The sequence below is a fragment of the Podarcis gaigeae genome (genome assembly GCF_964106915.1).
Source record: "Podarcis gaigeae genome assembly, chromosome: 11".
NCBI classification, from domain to species: Eukaryota; Metazoa; Chordata; class Lepidosauria; order Squamata; family Lacertidae; genus Podarcis; species Podarcis gaigeae.
Window position 1 is genome coordinate 21,014,463 of NC_139687.1, and position 21,355 is coordinate 21,035,817.

At 42.6% G+C, this 21,355-nt stretch overlaps 1 protein-coding gene and 1 long non-coding RNA gene across 3 annotated transcripts in view; one reads left to right on the top strand and one right to left on the bottom strand.

Annotated features, from left to right (window-relative positions):
• Positions 1-1,373: 1,373 nt before the first annotated feature.
• Positions 1,374-9,851, top strand: LOC310827017. The gene is made up of 2 exons (XR_014556137.1): positions 1,374-3,382; positions 5,640-9,851. It is a non-coding gene; the product is annotated as an uncharacterized lncRNA (long non-coding RNA).
• A 985-nt stretch (positions 9,852-10,836) lies between these two features.
• The window catches only part of COMMD10 (COMM domain containing 10), a 59,558-nt gene continuing 49,039 nt past the window's right edge, over positions 10,837-21,355 (bottom strand). For both annotated transcript variants that reach the window (XM_083702453.1, XM_083702454.1), the window contains 2 exons: positions 11,444-11,503; positions 10,837-11,035 (listed from right to left, as the gene is read on the bottom strand). In XM_083702453.1, the coding sequence (XP_083558579.1) occupies positions 10,987-11,035; positions 11,444-11,503 (109 nt within the window). In that variant the 3' untranslated portion in view covers positions 10,837-10,986. The remainder of the gene's footprint in view (positions 11,036-11,443; positions 11,504-21,355) is intronic.

Genomic DNA, 21,355 nt, shown 5'->3' on the forward strand with positions numbered 1-21,355 from the left:
ACACCCGCAGAGGTGGCTTTACAGAGCAGATTGGAGACTCAGGTATAGGAGCCAAATCCTAGGGGCCAAGGTCCCTCCAGTCCCCCCCCTAAAATATTTGAGGGGGCCAGCTCCCTCAAGGTGATGGGCATTGCCATTCAAATGCTGTGCATGTGAGGCAGGGCATACTTCCCCCTCCAATATTTTATTCAAGTTGGCACCCCTGGGCTTAGAGGCTTTGTGGGCACCATAGAAAGTTCACAAAGGCACCATAATTAGAGACTTCTGAAGTTCTTCTAACTCTTGAAATTGTTCGCTCTAGTATAGGATTATTAGAAAAATCCCTTTAAGGGTGAAATACAATTATAAAATAGTTATTCACATTAATATTGAAGTCTATGGGTCGTAGTCACCTAAATCACTGCATGCCCAATGTAGCTTTCCCAGCCTCTTCCTATATTATTATTATTATTATTATACACACATACATACACACCACCCTATACCTGGGGTCTCAGGGCAGTTCACAGAATAAAACCACAAAATACATAATAAAAATACAAAACAATCCAATAGTACCCTCCCCCAACAACAAACCCCCTCCCCCAACAACAAACCCCCCCCCCATTTTAAAAGGACATAGGATGTAAATCAGATCAACACAAGGCCTGGTTAACATGAAGGTGCCAGGCGAACTTCCCTCAGGAGAGCATTCCATAGATGAGGAGCCACTGCAGAGAAGGCCCATTCTCGTGTTGCCACCCTCTGGACCTCTCGAGGAGGAGGTACAAGAAGGGGGGCCTCAGAAGATGATCTCAGGGTCCAGGTAGGTTTATATGGAAAGAGGTGGTCCTTGAGGTATTGTGGTCCTCCCCTGTCCCCAAACCTGCTCCAAAGTTTTGGGGAAAACCTCAGAGCAGATTTGGAGGCAGTGGGGAGACGGGGGGGGCATTTCATTTTGTTCAATGATTTAGTTAGATACAGTCCTGTGTTTCTTGCATATAAAGTTGGAGTCACACCACTAAGACCATCCATTTTCCTACTCTCACATAAAACACACTTTTATGTTGGTGGGATGCCGTCAGACCTCTTTGTGCTGTAAATAGTTTCTGATTTGTTTTCAAACCTGGGCTCACTGGAAGGACAGATCCTGAAGCTGAGGCTCTAATACTTTGGCCACCTCATGAGAAGACTCCCTGGAAAAGACCCTGATGTTGGGAAAGGTTGAGGGCACAAGGAGAAGGGGAAGACAGAGGACGAGATGGTTGGACAGTGTTCTCCTAGTTACTAACATGAGTTTGACCAAACTGTGGGAGGCAGTGTAAGACAGGAGTGTCTGGCATGCTCTGGTCCATGGGGTCACAAAGAGTCAAACACGACTAAACGACCTAAACAACAATTATTACTTAGAAACCTAACTATTGGTTGGCCCACAACCCTGACTATGCACTGAATCACTGCGAGACCAAAGCATGCACAAAACAGAAGGCAGCAACAAGAAGGAAAAGTTAGCTCATGCTGGAAGCAATAGCTGTGTGAACTTGTCTGAATGTGTTCCTCACTTAGATATACTCAGTTTGTTAAGTAAAACAGCAATGTCTCGAGCATAGTGCCATTGAACTGAATGGGATCGTAGCTGTGCTTTCAGCATGTTTCCTATACATTTCACTGGGGGAGGTATCAGAGCAGTTTTCTGTAGATTCAGACCTCTTGTCTCACAAGATCTCTGCTTTAAAGAAACTTGTTGGTTTTGCTTAAGCACAAACCTCCCTCCCCATCTTTTTCTCTTCTTTTCTTTTTTCTAGCTGGTTTATTTAGCACATCTCGTATTGACAAAGTGTTTCATTTTCTCCCCTCCACGCTTTGCTTCAGCAGTCTGTAAAATACATCTGGGAGAGAAACCTGTGCTATCCATCAGCATTATTTCAGATATGTTTTTTAATCAAATATCAATACTACTTAAAAGAAAGATACAAGTGGGAAATGGTGTTTGTACAACCTGACATTCCCCGACCTAGGTGTATTTGCTGAAGAGGTTAGCAGCTTTATGGTACATATTAGGAAAGAAATGAAATCGCAGGGCTATGGGCATAGTTTGTTAGGCGATTATTCAGCTGACAGTACAGAATACAAGCAGAACAAGCATCCTGGTCTCCAAAGAATGAATTCATTATCCCTTATAAGCAAAACATGACTTCCCTGTGGGATTGTAAAGCCTGCTTTTCTTTTTTCTATTCAACACCTTACCTGCATAAAAACCTCAACACAGGGAGTTAAATGCTAATGTCATTTCATACCACAATTACTCATTTTCAGAATGGAACTGCATGCCAAGACTTGAATGTGCTGTTTTTTCCTTCCTTTCCAATGGACAGGTACATATTCTCTCTCTCTCTCTCTCTCTCTCTCTCTCTCTCTCTCTCGTTGAACAATAAGCCATTTTAAATTGCTGGTCAGATGAGTCTTACCAATCTGACCTCTAAGCTGTGCCATACTCCACCCCACTCCCAATCTTCAGTGTGTAAGAACATATGGAAACTAGAGTAATTCACTGCAGAAGTTCTAACTAGACAGGTATAGCCTTCTGGAAGCATTGCTGTAGCTAAGGCTTTTTTTTTCCAAAGGGGAACTCAGCTCACAGGTGAGTTTCGGAACATCATCATTCTATAAAAATAGCACAGGTTGTAGCAGATATATAATATGGCTTTGAATCTGTCACATTTCAAGAAACAGGCTTCTAGCCAAATAGGGATTTGAAATCACCATGCTGGTTTACTCTTTAGCGTTTGGCAGAATTCTGAAAGCTTTTTAGCTTAGATGTAAAATCTGATACTATGGTTCAGTGGATAGGGCAGTGCCCTAAAGTTCCTCTCTCTTATATCATATAGTGTGGGTGTCACTCACTAGCATTCACACACAGCTTCAGATTAATTATAATATAAAAAGCACTGTGATCCAATGAATTAAAAATAATGCAGTGCCAATCTGTTATCTACAAACTTGCTCACTGGTAGGCTTTCATTAAGTCAGCCTCAGTTCCCCATCTTATAAAATGGGGAAAATAATAATGGTCCAACACAGAGTTTTCAGAAGGGAGACAGTTTTGCTTACCATTTCCTGAACATTCATTGTGTCTTAGTCCCAGTTGGGAAATTTAAAATGATATATAAATTACTAATGTATCAGCTCTGCGTGATTTTTCTTTATATAGAGTGTCAAAATAACAATTGCTTTATCATTAATTGATTATTGAATTTTTTATGTTTTGAATTTTAGAAAGTTTCTGAAATAGATGGAGTGAAAACTGGATTTTCCACTATCAGACTTCTGAATCCTCGGGCTTCAATCCTACATATACTTACATTAGACTAAGTCTTGCTAAACACAGCAAGACTTTATCCAGGTAAATGATCACAGGAATGGATCATGGGATTTCTCTTCCTCTTTGAGCATGATTTTGAGTCTATGGTAGCGTTTTAAAATTAGTGACAAAAAAGGGAAAACCTGGTTCTACCAAAGGGGGCTAGTGCTCTTTTAAAAACTATTTGTTGCATCCAATGTTAAGTCATATGTTAGGAGATACATTTAAATTAATAGGCATGACTAATTAGGTCCATTAGTTGCAATGGGTTTACTCTGAGAAGAACATAAGTTATATGCAACCGAATGAAAATGACTATGTGCAGAAAAAACTGCAAGGTTCTACAAGCATCTGATACATTTTAAATGCACTGAAAATGTTCAATTTTAATAGTATGGCGAAACACTGGAAAGTTTAACAGTAAACTAGATCCAACAAGAGACTGACAGATACTGAAACTCAAGCTGCGTGGAAGGAAGCTTGGAAATGAGCCTAGATAGATATCTGAAGAGATCCATGTACTGGAAATTCATGTAAGATGCAACAGACTGAACTAGATAATCTGAGCTCCTTAGTCTTAAATTTCAAGCTGTGGATTCTATTCTCTGTCATTTCAGCTGGCCACAACCAATACTATTACTTATTAGAATAAAATAAATATTAACTTGGTTTAAGCACATACCATGCATGCTTTTATTCAGAAGCCTGTCTACTGAATTAAATGGCACTTGCCACTTAGTAAGTGTATACAGAATTGCAGCCTACGGGACTGGTTTGGCCAGAGGCATTCGATAATTATTAGAGTTGTTATGGAATGATTTTATATTACAGTGACGTTCTCTCGCTATTCTTAATACATTCCGGAGTGCAGCATTTTATATTTTACCTTTTAATATATGACTTTCTTATTTTGTTGTCATTAATCGTAGTAGCACCAATTCTTCAGATTTATTTTCTGTTCTCCGCACACTTCTAAACTCTTCCAGCTGGTTTCTCACCTTTGAATTTTATCCTGTTACATATGGCAGCAGAACATAATGGCTCGGACATGTTATCCTAGAACCTGGTAAGTTCTTGTTTAGTTTCATTTCACAAGCAGCAGATCACCAAAGACAAAGACAAGTCTAAGACTGCACTCTCCAAAGCACCAAACGCCAGCATTTTATGGGTTGTAATTCCAGTGGGCTTCAATTTGGTTCTTAAAGGTAAAGAGACCCCTGACCATTAGGTCCACAACTCTGGGGTTGTGGCGCTCATCTCGCTTTATTGGCCGAGGGAGTTGGCGTACAGCTTCAGGGTCACCTGGCCAGCATGACTAAGCCACTTCTGGCAAACCAGAGCAGCACACGGAAACGCCGTTTACCTTCCCGACGGAGTGGTACCTATTTATCTACTTGCACTTTGAGGTGCTTTTGAACTGCTAGGTTGGCAGGAGCAGGGACTGAGCAACAGGAGCTCACCCCATCGCGGGGATTCGAACCGCTGACCTTCTGATCGGCAAGTCCTAGGCTCTGTGGTTTAACCCACAGCACCACCCGCGTTCTTACAGGGCAGCAAAACAGGAAACATTAAATTTGCAGATGACACCAAACTGGGAGGGATAGCCAATGTCGCAGAAGACAGGTTTGAAGATGACCTTAACAGATTGGAGAACTGAGCCAAAACTAGCAAAATGAATTTGATTAGGGACAAATGTAAGGTTCTGCACCTTGGCAGGAATAACCAGCAGCACAAATATAAGATGGCGGACACCTGGTTTGCCAGTAGTACATGTGAAAAGGGGTCTAGGGCTCTTAGTAGAGTCAACTCTAAAATTCTTTGATTCTATGAATTCAGGCAAACCTCTGGTGGAAAAGATTTCTTAAAGATCAGGATTTCTAAGCAAAGGAAACAACCAGGAAAAGGGCACCAGGAGAGAACTAGCAAGCTAACACTGGCCTAAGTGATCCCAGACCTGGCCTGCAATCCATTTAAATGGAAAAACAATCTATCTGAAGTGCTGAGCTTCTCCTAACCTGGCCCACCTGGAGAAACAGCTCCTGTATTAAACACATTTGACGGTTTGAGGGAGGTTTTCTGAACGGTTTGTTAAGAGAGGCAATTGAAATCAGAAGAAATAACAGGCAGTAAGGCTGCGTGTGTATGTTTTGAATCGTTTTAACGGAGTATATTAGGAAAACACCATTCCATCTGTGTATCTATTCTGGAATCATTTTACTAAAACAAAACAAGTTGTCTAAACTGAGATATTGTGAAATGCCGCACTGTATCCAAACCCTTATCCCCCTTGTTTTTATAGATTGAAGAAATCCAAATGTATTCCAGCCTGAACTTTCCTACTTCAGAGAAATACACTCTGAATCGCACTGAAATGTCATTTAGGCACAATGCCACTTTTCCTATATCTTTCAGAGAGCACCTTAACACAGAAAAAGCAAAAAGAGAGAGAGATGGTTATCATTTTATGGTCATCAGCGAATACTGGAACTAATGCCACTGTTTCATCAAATGTCCTGGCTAAAACAGACAAGGCACCATTCATACAATTAGAAATAGTGTAAATATCTCTTTAAAATAAAATAGCGGGAACTGGGCAGCAGAGGGAAGGAAGATCCCAATTGAGACCTTGGTAGGGGGCTGTGGCGTTTGCCTCCTAGGTGGGTCATTAGGAAAGGGTTAAATGAGTGAGAATGTGATTGGCCAGTGGGAATGCAAGCGGGGAGTAAAAGTTAGAGTGGGAGGTTTGAAAGTCAGTTGAGGCTGGGGAGTTGAAGAAGGAAGAGGGAGGATTAGGTGTGGCTTGGTAGAGTTGTATTGTGAGAGAGTGAGAGGAATTTTCAGGTGGAGTCAGATAGATAGTTGGGAATAATCAGTTTGAAGTTGTTAGGAACTAAGATCTAAGAAACTGACAAGAAAAATTAACTGAAACCATAAGCTTGTTCCTGCATTTAAAAATAAACTTGATTATTTGTTAATGTTAACAACTGTCTGGGCTCCGTGTGTCCCTGTGAGAAACAGGGTGGTGGCAGCGAAGAAAGCAATTGCAGTGGTGGCACAGGGTGAATAGACCATCTAACGTCCGGGGGCCCTGTGTGATCGCCACAGGGGCATTACCTTTTTGCCCCCTGCGGTGGTCCTGATCAGGAGGATCATGCCTGCTATTTACATTGGAAGAAAAGCTTCCATTGATGTGAATGGGCCTTTTCTTCCTTTGGAAATAAGCAGGCTTGCAGTGCGGTTGTTTTTCGTCTTGACCACAGCACAGAGGAATTCGCACCATCCCACTCCCATAGTCACACTGAGTTGCCATCCACTTCCAGATTTTTTTTTGGGGGGGGGCGGCCTTGTGCCTGCTAATTACTTTTAAGTCATTCAAGCAACTGAGGGTAGTGTGAATGGCTTCTCATCTGCTTTGGCCCTCAAGTCAGGCAGAAATTAGTAAGAGCACCCATTAGGTTAGGCCAGGACAATGTAGGGAATTACAGTATCAGCATCTTCGCAGAATATGTAAAGGGTGTATTATGGATCAATACTGCATGCCCAGGAAGTATGGAATTGTCTTCAGCTCTATGGTATTATTTTTAAAATATTTTTTATTTTTTATTAAATGTGTATACTGCCCTTCATCCACAGATCTTAACATGAAAAACAACAACTCAAAGCACGCAAAATGGTATACATATCTGGCATCCATATCACTGAAGAATCATATAATCCACTCAGTGACTTCAGGTTATATTATCTTACTTTTGATCATGAACCATATACCTCTTAGCAGGAAATTAAAGTCACCAGTAAATTGAGATTTTATACTGCTGCCTACTAAATGCAAAAACACTGCTGATGGCTTTTCAGAAGATGTAAGTTGAGCCTGGAACATAAATCATTGCAAAATCTGGAAATGATTCATAGTTACAGTTCAGCACATTCTTTTTTGTTGTTGTTTTTTTGCTTCAGCTCTGTCATAAATGCCCATGTACAGTGGTACCTCGGGTTAAGAACTTAATTCATTCTGGAGGTCCGTTCTTAACCTGAAACTGTTCTTAACTTGAAGCACCACTTTAGCTAATGGGGTCTCCCGCTGCCACCGGAGCACGATTTCTGTTCTCATCCTGAAGCAAAGTTCTTAACCCGAGGTACTATTTCTGGGTTAGCGGAGTCTGTAACCTGAAGCTTCTGTAACCTGAAGCGTATGTAACCCGAGGTACCACTGTATCTGTAGGACACAGTATCTCTTCTGCTTCAACATTATGTCCCATCCTCCTCTTTTCTTCTACAGAGCTGAATCATATTTAGATACTTAAAACAGTAGCCATGCTATTACCATCATGTTTAATTAGCCAAGTAACCTCACATCAATTACTAAAAGACAACGGTAGGTTGATGGCAATGTACCATGCCATCTCTAAGGGAAATTGTTTTGCATAGATTGGGAGTTAATATGCACTAATAAATAGGAACCTAGGAAGCTGTCTTAACCAAGATGCGACTGTTCATCCATCCAGGCCAGTTCTGCATACTCTGACCGACAGAAGCTCTCTGTAGTTTAAAGCTGAAAAGTCTTTTCCCTGACTACTTAACCCCTTTCGCTGGAGGTGGCAGGGACTGAACCTGGAATCTTCTCCCTAGAAAGCCTATGCCCTACTATTGGGCGATGGTCGTTGGGAATTGAAGGTGAGATACTCACACAGCGAAAGTTCCCCCCAGTTCCAGTCACTACACAGAGGCAGTTTAAGGTCCAAAATAGTTTGGACTTCAAGGTTAGGCTTCAGTAATACAGTTCCTGATGTTGACAGCTTCCTATACTGTAGAAGGTTGGACAAGACCTTCAGGGTACCTTCCAACTCTACAATTCTGTGATACACACACACACACACACACACACCTTGTAGGTTTTGCAGATACAGATACATATAATTAGAAAGCATTTCTGTTGCTCCAGCAATTCAAGATGTAACACAGACTCCCGACTCACGGGCGGACTCACTGACCAGACATACCTTAATCACTAATATAGATGACACTGGACTGCTGTCATAGCAACTGGCTTGGCTGACCTTGCACCTGTTAGCTTATCTCATACATGGAGGGATTAAACTCATGAAGGAAATTAACCCTTTCCTCCATGTCCAGGTCCTCCAACAATGGTCCCTCCACTATGTAGTAACAAGTGAGGACTGCTGCGCACAAACTTTTGCTTAACCGTTTGACGTCAGATAGCAGACACAGGGTAGAGTGTGTAAACGCCTCGCCACATAAAATTCTCTACAAAGCTGAGAAATCTCTGCATGTTGGGATGGAGATTTGAGTCCAGCTTTGCTCCTTCCTTGTTTCTTGCATGCGTTGCAATAGGGAAACTCAGACCTGGGGAAATGTGGCCCTCTCTGCCTTTCTATCAAGCCCTTGGTACGCCCCCAAGAAAACTGCTCACTGGTTCTAGTTGCACCCCAAGTCCCTTTTGCCTGGTTTGAATGTGTCCTTGAATGCTTGATTATGCCTCTTGCCTGCCTGCATGGAGGATCGAGAGGGTGGGTGTGTAGAAACCAAGCTGCACAAAGGTGAAATTTACATTTATTACTCTGGCTGCTTTTGTGTCTTGCCATACCCACCAAACGCACGTGGTCCATGGCAGGCTGCCCAGAAGAGCAGGCAGCTCATAGGCTGGAAAAAAGGTCCCTGTCCCTGCTCAGTAATATACCATACACGCATCTTATTTCTTCCCAGACCAGCAGACCATTAGCGGTTAGAGCAACAAGCCCCATGCATCTAAAAGACTATAGGCTGTCATGAACTGGTAAGACAACAGGGAGGAGGAAGGGGATCCCAGCAAGGGGTGTAGCCGGGACTGGGACACACCAGGACATACAGAGAATGGGGAAAGAAGTACTCACAGGGTGATGGAGAATGGCATGGGGATGAAGGTCGGTGCACAGGAACCAGAGCAGCAGGACCCATCACCAGAGCCAGAAGGACCCCTTTCTCCATGAATAAGGCAGGCTCTAAGACATAGGGAGCAGCAGGAGAGGCAATCCAGGAGACTGAGGCAGGCCAGGGCCCACAGCCCAGCTCACTAACTGGAGGCTTGTTAGCATTGGGAGGAGAGGTGTGATTCCTCAGCTGCAGTAGGCTTGGAACAGGTGAGGGTCACAAGCCTCATCAAGCCCAGGTGCTGCAATCAGCATGCAAAGTACCAAAGGGAAGCAGAGCTGAGTTGCTGTGTCTGCTCAACTGCCCATGTTGGTGGACCTTGGCTTGGATGTGCCTGGTGCTCTATGGGACTGCACTTCAGGACAGACTTTGACTGTGTGGATTAACCCCTGGTCTTTGAACTTTGACATGCTGACTTGCCACCAGGTTAGGTAGGGGTTTAGGGTGCCAACATCGGCAGAGAGGACACACTTTGTAGTTCTACCACCTTCAGAAGTTTCTTTTCTGGGAGATAAGGGGCACTCCAGGAGAAGGCATTCCCTCCAGAAGTCCCTACATTGCAGAATTCCCCCCTACACACACACACACACACACACACACACACACACACGTGTATCTGTCATCTTCATTGTATAATTCTTGCCAAATCCTTAAAACACACCTCCTTACTGTTGCCTTTGAGTTATATATTTTAAGACCCACCCTATTCTCTTGATTGTAATCTGTTTAACTGTTTTTTTAAAAAAACACTAATTTTAAATAGTTGTAACCCACCCTGGGACCTCATGCTAAAGGATGGGAACAATAACATACAGGTGGAAACCGTTATTATTCATTAGCTAAGGAATAAGATTTTTAAAAAATTCATCTCCATTAGCAGAATTAAGGGTCTTGAATAGGCATAGTCTTAAAGAATAGTGGTATTGAAATATACCAGCTAGAATTGAGGAGCCTGGTCCTGGTTAGTGCCTTAAGTGGGAGAATGCCTGGAAATCACATAAAAGACCATTCTGAAGGAAGAACAGCTGGGTGTATAGGCATAGTAAAAAGATAAATTCTGTCAAGAGTATCAAATCTATGAAACTTGGAGAAAAGCAAGAAAAGGCCATCTCATGTGCTTGACCCAAACTGTGCCTCAAACTAAATCTGTTCTTAAACTTTCTAGATTTCTTCATTTTGATTATAAACTAGGAGAGCAGAAGGCAGAGACTATCCCTGACTGGGATCTGCATATGTAGGGTTCAAAACCTTATGTGGACTATACTTGGATTCATTGTTAGTTAGGTAAGAAAGACCTTCACTCACCTAGTCTGAGGAGTTTCCCCACTAAAAATAGAATTTTTGAATAGGTTACAGTCTTGGAAAACAATAAACACATTTCATTTATGGACCACCAATATTTAAGTTACCATCTTCTCTGCAAAAACGTCACCAAAGCCAAAACCGACACAATACATTTCAAAGTAATTGAAAGAACAGCAAAACAAGGTAGCTATACTCTGCCCCCCAATGATACATGTTCTTGAACACTGGAAACTCTGAGGAGATTAAGTCAATTAGAACTTCAGTTTTCCTGTCAATGATTTAATTTAAGTTACTGGCCAAAGAAGAGATAAGCCATTTATTGACAACAGCCAACTAAGTATTTCAGCAAACACTGCCAGCCAAGTTATCTTCAATATTGAAGTGAGAGGAATGTGGTGGGAGAAATTAAGTCTTCACACAGTATCACGTAAGAGAATCCAGCTGTGCTTGTATAGTCTCCAACTATTTAACAGAAAAGAAAAAAGAAAAATGTTTAGAAACATGGAAAGTAGAAGAGAAATAATAAACTCTGCAAATTGGTAAGTTCACCATGTGTATAAGTACAAATAAGGATATGCTATCCTGAAAGTCTCTTGTCCTTTTGTTAAGTTTGTAGATTTAAAAGGGTATAGCAAGCATCACCTTGTTCGAAAGCACTTCAGCAGCAAATGTGAAACCTGCATTCAGTTAGTGCTTTATAGGAGACATAACTCAGAGATGCAGTGCTTTGGGGGATGAAGCTATTACATGTTTACAAGGAAAGTGCAAACCAAAAACAGCTAGAACCAAAGGACTGGTAATAAAGACTTATTAAAGGTAAAAGAAAGGTTATCAAAATGTTAGGAAGTCTGTAAAAGCACCAGTACAGACCTTGTTATAGAACTCAAACAGCTCTTGATGACTGAATTCCACAAACACTTTCTCCATGTCCTGTGAAAGAGAAGAAAAGACTCAGCCCATATAATGTGATGTTACCCGCAACACTTCAGGCATCGTGACTCTTAAAGTTTTAACTCCAGCAGTTTGGGACATAAAAGAGCAGAATACTCCAACAAACTCCTACAGATGTTCACAGTACATACATATTTACATTATGGAGAGAGAGAAATGATGTTTTTTGGTCTGCAACTTCATTTGTTCCTCTGGAAGTTGTTCTCCAAGTCATAACAAAAGTAGGTGCAAAGGAAGAAAATTATTTCATTGCTGTGCTTTTCTTTTTAAACACAAGATTACATTTCAACTTTCTCAGTAGTCCTTTCAAGCGCTGGCAAATTCCATTGCAGGGAGACTGTGCAGGCAGTGGAATGTGACTGAACTCACAGAGCCGTTAAAAGCAAGTACATCAACTCAGAGTTAATACCTCAAATTAATCTAGCAGTTTTGAACTTTTCATGCTGAGATTGCTACAGCCATTCACGCAGCCGTTCTAGTCAAAGTTAACGATTAACCAAGCTGCTTCAAAGCAGTGGTAAACTAAAAGGAAAAGGAAAAAGGACACAGTGGATGAAACCGATAACAGCTCTGTGCATTAGTAATCCTATGGTGGTTTGAAGGTGGAGTTAAATACATTGTTTTAGGCATTGTTGTTTTTTCCATATGTATATCCAACCTGATGGTCTACGTGAGTCAAAAAAAGCATGCATGTGATGTCTTCCTACACTGATTGTGCCTCTGCATTTGCTTCCAGCTACATAGCACTGTTTTCTATCACCCTTGCATTCCGTCCAGAGCTGAAGAAGTACATAGGGATACACAGCAACTAACTCCAGCAGGTGGGTTAGGCCACGAGGGAATGACCTGTCCAAAAGTACATGTCTCCCCAGCCCAGGTGCAGCACACTGTTCTCTATACTACAGTGGCCCTGTAGAAAAGCTGTCACTGTTGTATTGATCCTGGTGTGTTGCTTTATCGATCTGTATGGAAGAATTTCTTCTTGGCACAACCGACTACGGAAGGAGGTGCAGGAAACAATTTGATGGCAAACACACGCATACACACAAAGTACACTCCAGCCCAATTAAGACAGATATTAAGGTACAAATTGGGACAAGAACCCCATTCAGTTTGCTTGAAGGCTGCACTGAAAATTCTACTCACTCCAGTGTACTTTTTTTCGGGTAAAACTACTGCATTAGCAGCTAATCTTTCAGTAGGCATTGCTGATCAAGTTACCTAAAAGGAAATAATTTCTGAAGGCTAAAGAATCTGATTTTAGTGCTCAGACTACTGCGTACTAAACATTGGAACCCCAACGTAAACGAATGGTTTATTAAACTGTGGGGTGGTGCTCTTTAAAATAAGCTTACTTGGTATATCTACATTAAACAAGGATAATGCAAAATGTATGTTGATTTAAGGTGAAAATTCTTTGGAGCTTTTCAGAATGCCAAGCAAAATATTGTAAAAGGTAATCCTTTTCCTTTGATATAGTATTTTTCTTGCCTATTCAGACATGGATGCAACATGACACATACATTAAATACATCACTTGCCTGTATGAGGAGCTGGCCTGCCCCCCAACCCGCCCCCATCCCCAACAGTTACAGGAAGCAGTGGCGTAGCGTGGGGGGTGCAGGGGGGCCCGGCCGCACCGGGCGCAACATCTGGGGGTTAGGGTTAGGGGGTGCAAATCCACGGGTTAGGGGGTGCAAATTACTTGCCTTGCCCCGGGTGCTGACAACCCACGCTACGCCACTGACAGGAAGAAAGTCAGGGGAGCTCAGAATGAACTCTGGCTTTCTAGAAAGGTTAAAAACAATAAAAAGGTTTCTTCAGCTATGTTTGAAGCAAGAGGAAGAACAAGCAACTAGGTAGGTCCCAAGGCATTCTCACACACTGGATACTCCTAAAATACCCACTCACATAACCTTTATTTTATAACAGATAAGAGTTTCTGAATAAGATGTGTACAAAGGTTAGACTCAGACCTTCTGTAAAGTGATTTATTATTATAACGGGTGTATAAAATCAGTTGTGACCATGCCAGACCAAAAGATTAAACAAATTAAAATGACACTTCTTTCCCCCAAGTGGTTTAAGATGTGCTTTATACGCCTCTTCGGTTCAAGGCAGGAAAGAAAAACAGGAACTACAAGGATTGGATTTGACCACCGGCCCAACTATTTCAGGGAACTTGCGACTGGCATACTGAATTTTCATAAGCAAACACACTGCCCAATGCATACCCTTAAAAGTGGCTATTAACAGCCATAAAATCACTGGGGCCAGCATGTCTACCTCAATGCCGCCTCCTCTCTTCAGTAGAAAAAGCCCCTATTCTAGCAATCTGGGGGAACTTACAAAGGGCCAGTAATTTGTATGAGAGACTAGTCTTAGCTCTAGTGGAGGGAACAAAGCAATGCTGGGAATGGGGTAGTGAATAAAAAAACAGAAGTCCTGGAAAAGGAGTTCTTTCTGCCATGATTCCCGCTGCTCCTCTCTCTATAAAAAACACACACCATAATACGCTAAAAGGAAAGAGAAAGATTTGTAAAATGTTCTGTCGGCCTTGAAACAGAGAGCAACAGAAGAGGGACCCATTTCTAAACAACAACTTACTGTAGTGTCTCAACCTCCTAGTTTATCACCTGCAAATTGAATCAATGCTACTAACACAGAATTCTGAAAAGCAAACACACACAAATGTTAGAAAATATTACTGGAAGTTTGCTCTTCACGCTATACAAACAAAACTTGGATGCTTTGCTCAACTGTCAGTCGAGATTTGGCACTGGTTAGCGCAGACCCCACGTTGCCCAAAACTGTTCACAGAAAGTCACAGAAGAAAAGCCTCAATATACTTTTGTGTGTATCTTTTAAACCAGTGTTTCCCAACCTTTTTTGGGCAAAGGCACATTTGTTTCATGAAAAAAATCTCGAGGCACACCACCATTAGAAAATGTTTAAAAAATTAACTCTGTGCCTATATTGACTATATATAAAGTAACTCTCTTTAATAGTAATCAAATAAACACAAAGAAAGTATTTTATAATTACTTTATTATGAAATAGTAAGTAAACAGAAATATGAAAAATTATAAAATACTTTATTCAGTGCGCAACCTGGGCCTGTTTGGCTGAACACAAAGCTGATATTCTGGCTGGAATCGAAGAAAGACACACACGTAGCTCTTCGTCAACAGCTCTCAGTCTCTCTCTGTATTTAGTTTTTATAGCAATCGTGCTTGAAAAGCTAAACACACCAATTTAGGGCTTGTTCACGTGTATAGCAGCGAGCTTTGGGGGAATGAGTTGGTGTCAAACTCTAGAAACTTCCTGCCATGCAACTGCAGCTGGTCACATGAATGTCAGCCCCCTATACTGAACACAGCACACATCAGCTTTTAACACAAAATGCAGTGGCTGTGTGCAGTGTTGTAAACTAGCCTTTAGTCTGTGAATGTCAATGATTCTCAGCTATGAAGGTCCCACAAATGTGGGGGGAAATGCTCTCAGGACCAAACCAAATGAGGCAGAGGAGGCCATTGATCAGCTTCTGCCACATTTTAAAGCCTCAAAGCAGTCCTGAGGTTGCTCATTTGATTTGGGGAAAGTGTAGAGTCCACCCATTCCTTTTGTATCCTTTCTCAATCTGTCCTGCTTCACTATACCTATGCACCAGTCCCTCTTGTCCTTACACAACTACCTGGCCATTCTGCACTCTCACTTCTACAGGTGTGGCTCTCTCTTTCTCCTCCTCTCCACATATGAGCTGCATCACACCACACCAACACAAATAAACACACTCCAGCTTCTTAATGCTGCCTGCTTCCTCAGAGAGAGGTGGCTGGGCTCAACCCTCCTTCTGAGCAACGTTGTTGACCCACGCTGAAAAACTGCTGCCTGCACACTCTGCACATGTTCAGAGGCGCCGACTGTGAGAGTTCTGGGGCGCCGAGGCGAGGCCAAGGCTGACGCTGCCTCAGGTGCGTCTCCCTCCCTGCACCTGCGTCAAGCTCCAGCCCGCGTCCCTCACATGCCTCCCCCCTCACCGGAGGGAGCTCGCGGCCGTAGAGCGGGGCCGCCAACAGCAGGAGGATCCCGGCGCGCATCCAGCCCGACGGCTCCATCTCTGCCGCCGCCGACAACAACCTCCACCACAGAAGTCTCTCCTCAGAGCACGGGGGCGGCTCACCCCCGCCACCCCGCCCACCAAAGCCTCGATTGGGCTGCGCCGCTCAGGTATGCCGAAGCCATTGGCTGCGGGAGGTGGCACTCTTATCTCCCTTTCAGACAGCAGACAGCCTCTTCTGACAGCTCCTCTGCCATTCGCGCAGCGACCCCAGCCTCTATTTTCTAAGTGGTTTACAGGGCTGCCAATTGCGGCGCAGCAGCCAACCCTGCCCCCACCCCCCTGTGGCCATTGGCTACCTCCTAATACCAGCCTCCTCCTCCTAATTCTCTAGCTGGGCAGCATCACCCCACTTTGGAGAGCACCTTGCCCATTGGCTAGCTGCCTACCAGCGTTTCCCCTTACAGCTCCTAGGAGTAATCTTAGCCTCCTCGCTGCTGTGCTCCGATTGGTTAGAAGAGGGTGGCAATAAGGCTTTTTTTTTTTAATTGGCGGAAATTCGATGCTGCTTTCGTCCTAGGGATTCTTGGAGAGGCTCGGAGCGTTCGGGATGGAGATTTGGGAAGCGAGCGGCGATGGGATGTGGGAGGGAGCTCGCTCGCCGCCCCTCGTGTGCTCGCCGCCGCCGCCCCGCCTCTCGCCGCCCGACTCGCCCGCCTCTCCCACGGCACACCAGGCAACGTCTCGCGGCACACTAGTGTGCCGCGGAACACCGGTTGGGAAACACTGTTTTAAACCATTCAACAAATAAGTATATAACAATGCTGTGAAAGAGTACCGCTGACTGGAAATTTTGCTTTACTTTAATTTTTGTTTTAAATGTAATATCCTTGGCACCCATCAACATTCAGAACTTCTTATACTTTATAAGGTTTAGGTATATTACATTTTCTACATTGCTTTCCACTAAAAAGAAGTCCTGGATCAATTGACAACCAAAGTAAAAGAAAAAAAGCAATTACAACATTAAAACAACAGGACAACATAGCTCAAGGGACGCGGGTGGTGCTGTGGGTTAAACCACAGAGCCTAGGACTTGCCGATCAGAAGGTCAGCAGTTCAAATCCCCTCAATGGGGCGAGCTCCCGTTGCTCGGTCCCTGCTCCTGCCAACCTAGCAGTTAGAAAGCACGTCAAAGTGCAAGTAGATAAATAGGTACCGCTCTGGCGGGAAGGTAAACGGTGTTTCCTTGTGCTGCTCTGGTTCACCAGAAGCAGCTTACTCATGCTGGCCACATGACCCGGAAGCTGTACACCGGCTCCCTCAGCCAATAAAGCAAGATGAGCGCCGCAACCCCAGAGTCGGCCACAATTGGACAGGGGTCCCTTTACCTTTACAACATAGCTCACGACACATCAAAACGTAAACTGTTGAAGTTGGTCTTGAAAAAAATAATCTACTGATGATGCAAGGGAAATATTATTTAAGAGAGGGGTGAGGAACCTCCAGCGGTTCAAATCTGGTCCCTTTTACATAAACCACGGTCACCTGACCCATAAATGACATCATATGTGACATCAGGTGTAGGGCCTACAGAGGTGCAGCCGCCAATGCGCTTAAAGTGCACTTCCGATTGTGCATTGGTGAGAGAATCCAGGCTCTGACTCTATGGCACAGCCAAAACCTGCTGAATCAGGTGTGCAGGATTTAGCTGTGCACAGTCTGTGTGCAGGATTTAGCTGTGCAAAGGACTTAGCTTTGAAGTCTTGTCTTTGGGACTTCAAATCACCCAATCACCTGGTGTCATTGTGACGTCACGTGACTGACAAATGAGCAGCCCTGTACACCTGTCAATTTTAGCCCATGAGGTTAGATCCTTATAAGCCAAAAAGGTTCTTCATGCCTGACTTGAGAGATTTCAGCACTTTAGCATCAAACCCTTCAACTCAGCCTCATACTGATTCATGTTGCATATTTCATTCATTCTTAACTTCCAGTCTGCATTTTGACACAAAGCACTTGGTTCTATTTTTTCCCCTGCCTTTCTAGGGAACACATATGAAAACAGAATTATGTATTTAAAATATTGCCACATTTTGTGCAATTGTATTAGTGACTGGCAACCTGGAATTGACAGCATGCAGCATATTTCATTTACTTTTTAACTAATGTTATTACTGTTGTAAGCTACTCAGAGAACTTGGTTATTGGGTAGCATATAAATACTGTTAAGATGTAATAAATAAATGAATGATGAGACTCATGGTGAACACTAAAAATATATATTTAAGGCTGGACTCCTACCTTGACTTGTAACGTTGGCTGTGCTGTGTTTACTTTTATTTATGTATTACTACAAGGTTTATATGTTGTCCATCAACACACATTCCCTGGGTGGCTTACAAAACAAGTAGTATTAAAATGCAAGGTAATAATTTAAAAACCACGTTGAAAAACCCCACTAAAATGCAGCATTAAAATATATATCCTTTCTAGCAGATGAAAATACAATAAATTAGTGTCTCAGTTTACAAAATAAAACATGGCGTAAAACAATGGTCCAGTTTGCACGTAACAATAAGACAAACCATGGATAAGCAAGTGTGTAAAAATCACATCTGCTTTACTCTTCACAGGTCCTGCAGAATCAAACCACGGTTTGGCTTAGCGTTAAGCCCAAACTCTGGTTCGTGGTTTGTTTTGTTCAAGGCTCAAAACAAAGCACAAGCTGTAACCAAGCTTTATTCTTGGCACTACCATTCATGGTTTGTTTGGAGAGAAACAAGCCAGAGGCCTGGGTTCAAATGTAAGGCGGAGCCAATCCATGATTTGGCTCCAGGTAAGATTGCCGGAAGAAATATCAACAACCTCAGATATGCAGATGACACAACCTTGATGGCAGAAAGTGAGGAGGAATTAAAGAAAGAGGGTGAAAGAGAAGAGCGCAAAATATGGTCTGAAGATCAGCATCAAAAAAACGAAGATCATGGCCACTGGGCCCATCACCTCCTGGCAAATAGAAGGGGAAGAAATTGAGGCAGTGAGAGATTTTACTTTCTTGGGCTCCATGATCACTGCAGATGGTGACAGCAGTCACAAAATTAAAAGACGCCTGCTTCTTGGGAGAAAAGCAATGACAAACCTAGACAGCATCTTAAAAAGCAGAGACACCACCTTGCCAACAAAGGTCCTTATAGTAAAAGCTATGGTTTTCCCAGTAGTGATGTATGGAAGTGAGAGCTGGACCATAAAGAATGCTGATCGCCGAAGAATTGATGCTTTTGAATTATGGTGCTGGAGGAGACTCTTGAGAGTCCCATGGACTGCAAGAAGATCAAACCTCTCCATTCTTAAGGAAATCAGCCCTGAGTGCTCACTGGAAGGACAGATCGTGAAGCTGAAGCACCAATACTTTGGCCACCTCATGAGAAGAGAAGACTCCCTGGAAAAGACCCTGATGTTGGGAAAGATGGAGGGCACACGGAGAAGGGGACGACAGAGGACGAGATGGTTGGACAGTGTTCTCAAAGCTACCAGCATGAGTTTGACCAAACTGCGGGAGGCAATGGAAGACAGGAGTGCCTGGCATGCTCTGGTCCAGGGGGTCACGAAGAGTCAGACACGACTAAACGACTAAACAACAACAAAACAGCAGCAGGACTGAGGAAGGAATGAGCATCTCCAAGCTTGCAGGGCTCCCTGAAGTCTTACAAAAATAAACCAGCCCTTAGGGCCTTTTGCACAGCTTCATCTGAGCTGTGTTCAGGATCTGGATAAAAACTGAAGGAAACTTTTTTTCCCTTTTCTTTTCTTGGGAAATATTTTAGCTGTTTGTCAGAAGGGTACCCCTCATCAAACATGCAGATTCTGACATGAAAAAGTCATCTCAGTTCTAAGTAAAACTGGCATAATACTGACAGATGTCAAGTTTTAAAACTAAAAGCTACCTTTTTTTAAAAAAGGCACTAACATGGCAAATTAATGTCAAGCACATCTAAGAAGGCAGATGGAGAGACAGGTTGGCTTGTGAATGAGCTGCAAAATAGCTCTTGCTGCAAAAGAAGAAGCAGTCAGAATTTTCAATAGTTTGTTAGTAAAAACTAATGGAAGCCTTTTACTTTTTAAGAGTCTAATACTATATGGGGTAAAAACAAAATTTATTATTTAATAATATTGGGATTTCACAGTGTTACCTGCCCAAGATACTATTTAATCCCATGAAAATAAACAAGAGTTCAGCTAAAAAAACAACTTGGGAAGCTTTCTTTCAGATTGCACAGATTATGCAGGACCTTATATCAAGATACCGGGCTGCACTTCTAGCCCTGTCCACAAAATCACAAATCTAGATTTGCTCGAAGTATTATCACTGTCAGCACTTTGAGGAACAAATGGAGGTATGGCGTGAAGCAGCTGGCCGGGATCTGTTCCCTGATCACACTACTTAGCTGCACTTAGTTACTACTGAAATTACGGTAAATGGGACTTACCCCATTTATTTCAATGGGAACAGAGCCCATTGCAATTTAATTCAATTAATAGGACAAAAAAACAGAAGCTGTCTTTATCTGTTATGGAACTCTATAGTAAGATTTAGTCTGGGCATAATTAAACAACTTTGATAGTTCTGGTTTTTATACTGCAGCTTTATTTTGTTTTTCCAAACCCACTACCTTACAGTACAAGTTGATACTTACTTCCATTAGCATGGATAGAAATGCGAACATTTTGTGGACTTCCTTGACCTTTTTACCTGCTGAAGAAATTTTGCCAAGAGCAAACTGTGACCATTCAAGAGTTACTTTCCTTCTGTACTGATCTCTTATCTGGCACAGTATTTCTGCTTTTTTACATTCTCAAACAGAACACACTGAGCGAATTAGGTTACCAACTACATGCCAATCAGAATAGAGAATTCATTTACTGCTGTTTGTGTGTGTGTGTGTGTGTGTGTGTGTGTAAAAGTGTCTGTGTGTGCAGATATGCCACTATGATTTAAAAGCTCACTAGGAAAAAGCTTAGCCACAAACATAAAATGCAATATATATGTTAAGAGTTGCTTTTCGAAAATCATTAAGGCTTAGCATTGCTCTGTAATCAGACTTCTTACTATTAACTGAAAATCATTGATTAAATTAAGAAAGAGCTTCTATTACAACAACTCTTTCCTTAAGTGTTATCTTATCCCACGTATTAAAAATGAACTTTTCTTTTCCTACCCAAGCACACTGTATCAAATGCAATAACACACACCTTAATCACACTGTATTAGCTAGAGATTTGAGAGAGAAAGGCTAAAAGGCAAAGCTCTGCCTTCCTCAGTCAAAATCTATTTTGCTTGGTACAGTAATATTTTAATCACAGAAATGAATCAACATACCACTTCATCTTTTAAATTACATTACTGCCTAAACTCCGGAGTAATGAAGTCAGTTACAGCACAAGAGGGAAAGGCAATGAGAAAAGCAAGTTAATATTTCTCAACAACATAGCTGTTTTAGTTTAAAGGAAAGGCAAGGAAGAGACACCATGACAGAAGGGTATAAAATTACGGAGAAAGTGGAGACGATTCACTGCCAAAGGAGGCAGCAATAGCAAGGGATCCAGCGTCTCCCATCAGGACACACACACCCCAATCTGACTCTGGGCCCATCGTCATAACACTCAGGTTCTGAAGGTCAGATCCAGTAATGCCATTTGGCTTTGGCAATCCACATTTCCCTCCTTCCAACCGATGCAAGAAGAGGCTGCAGGTCCCACAGTCAGTCTCT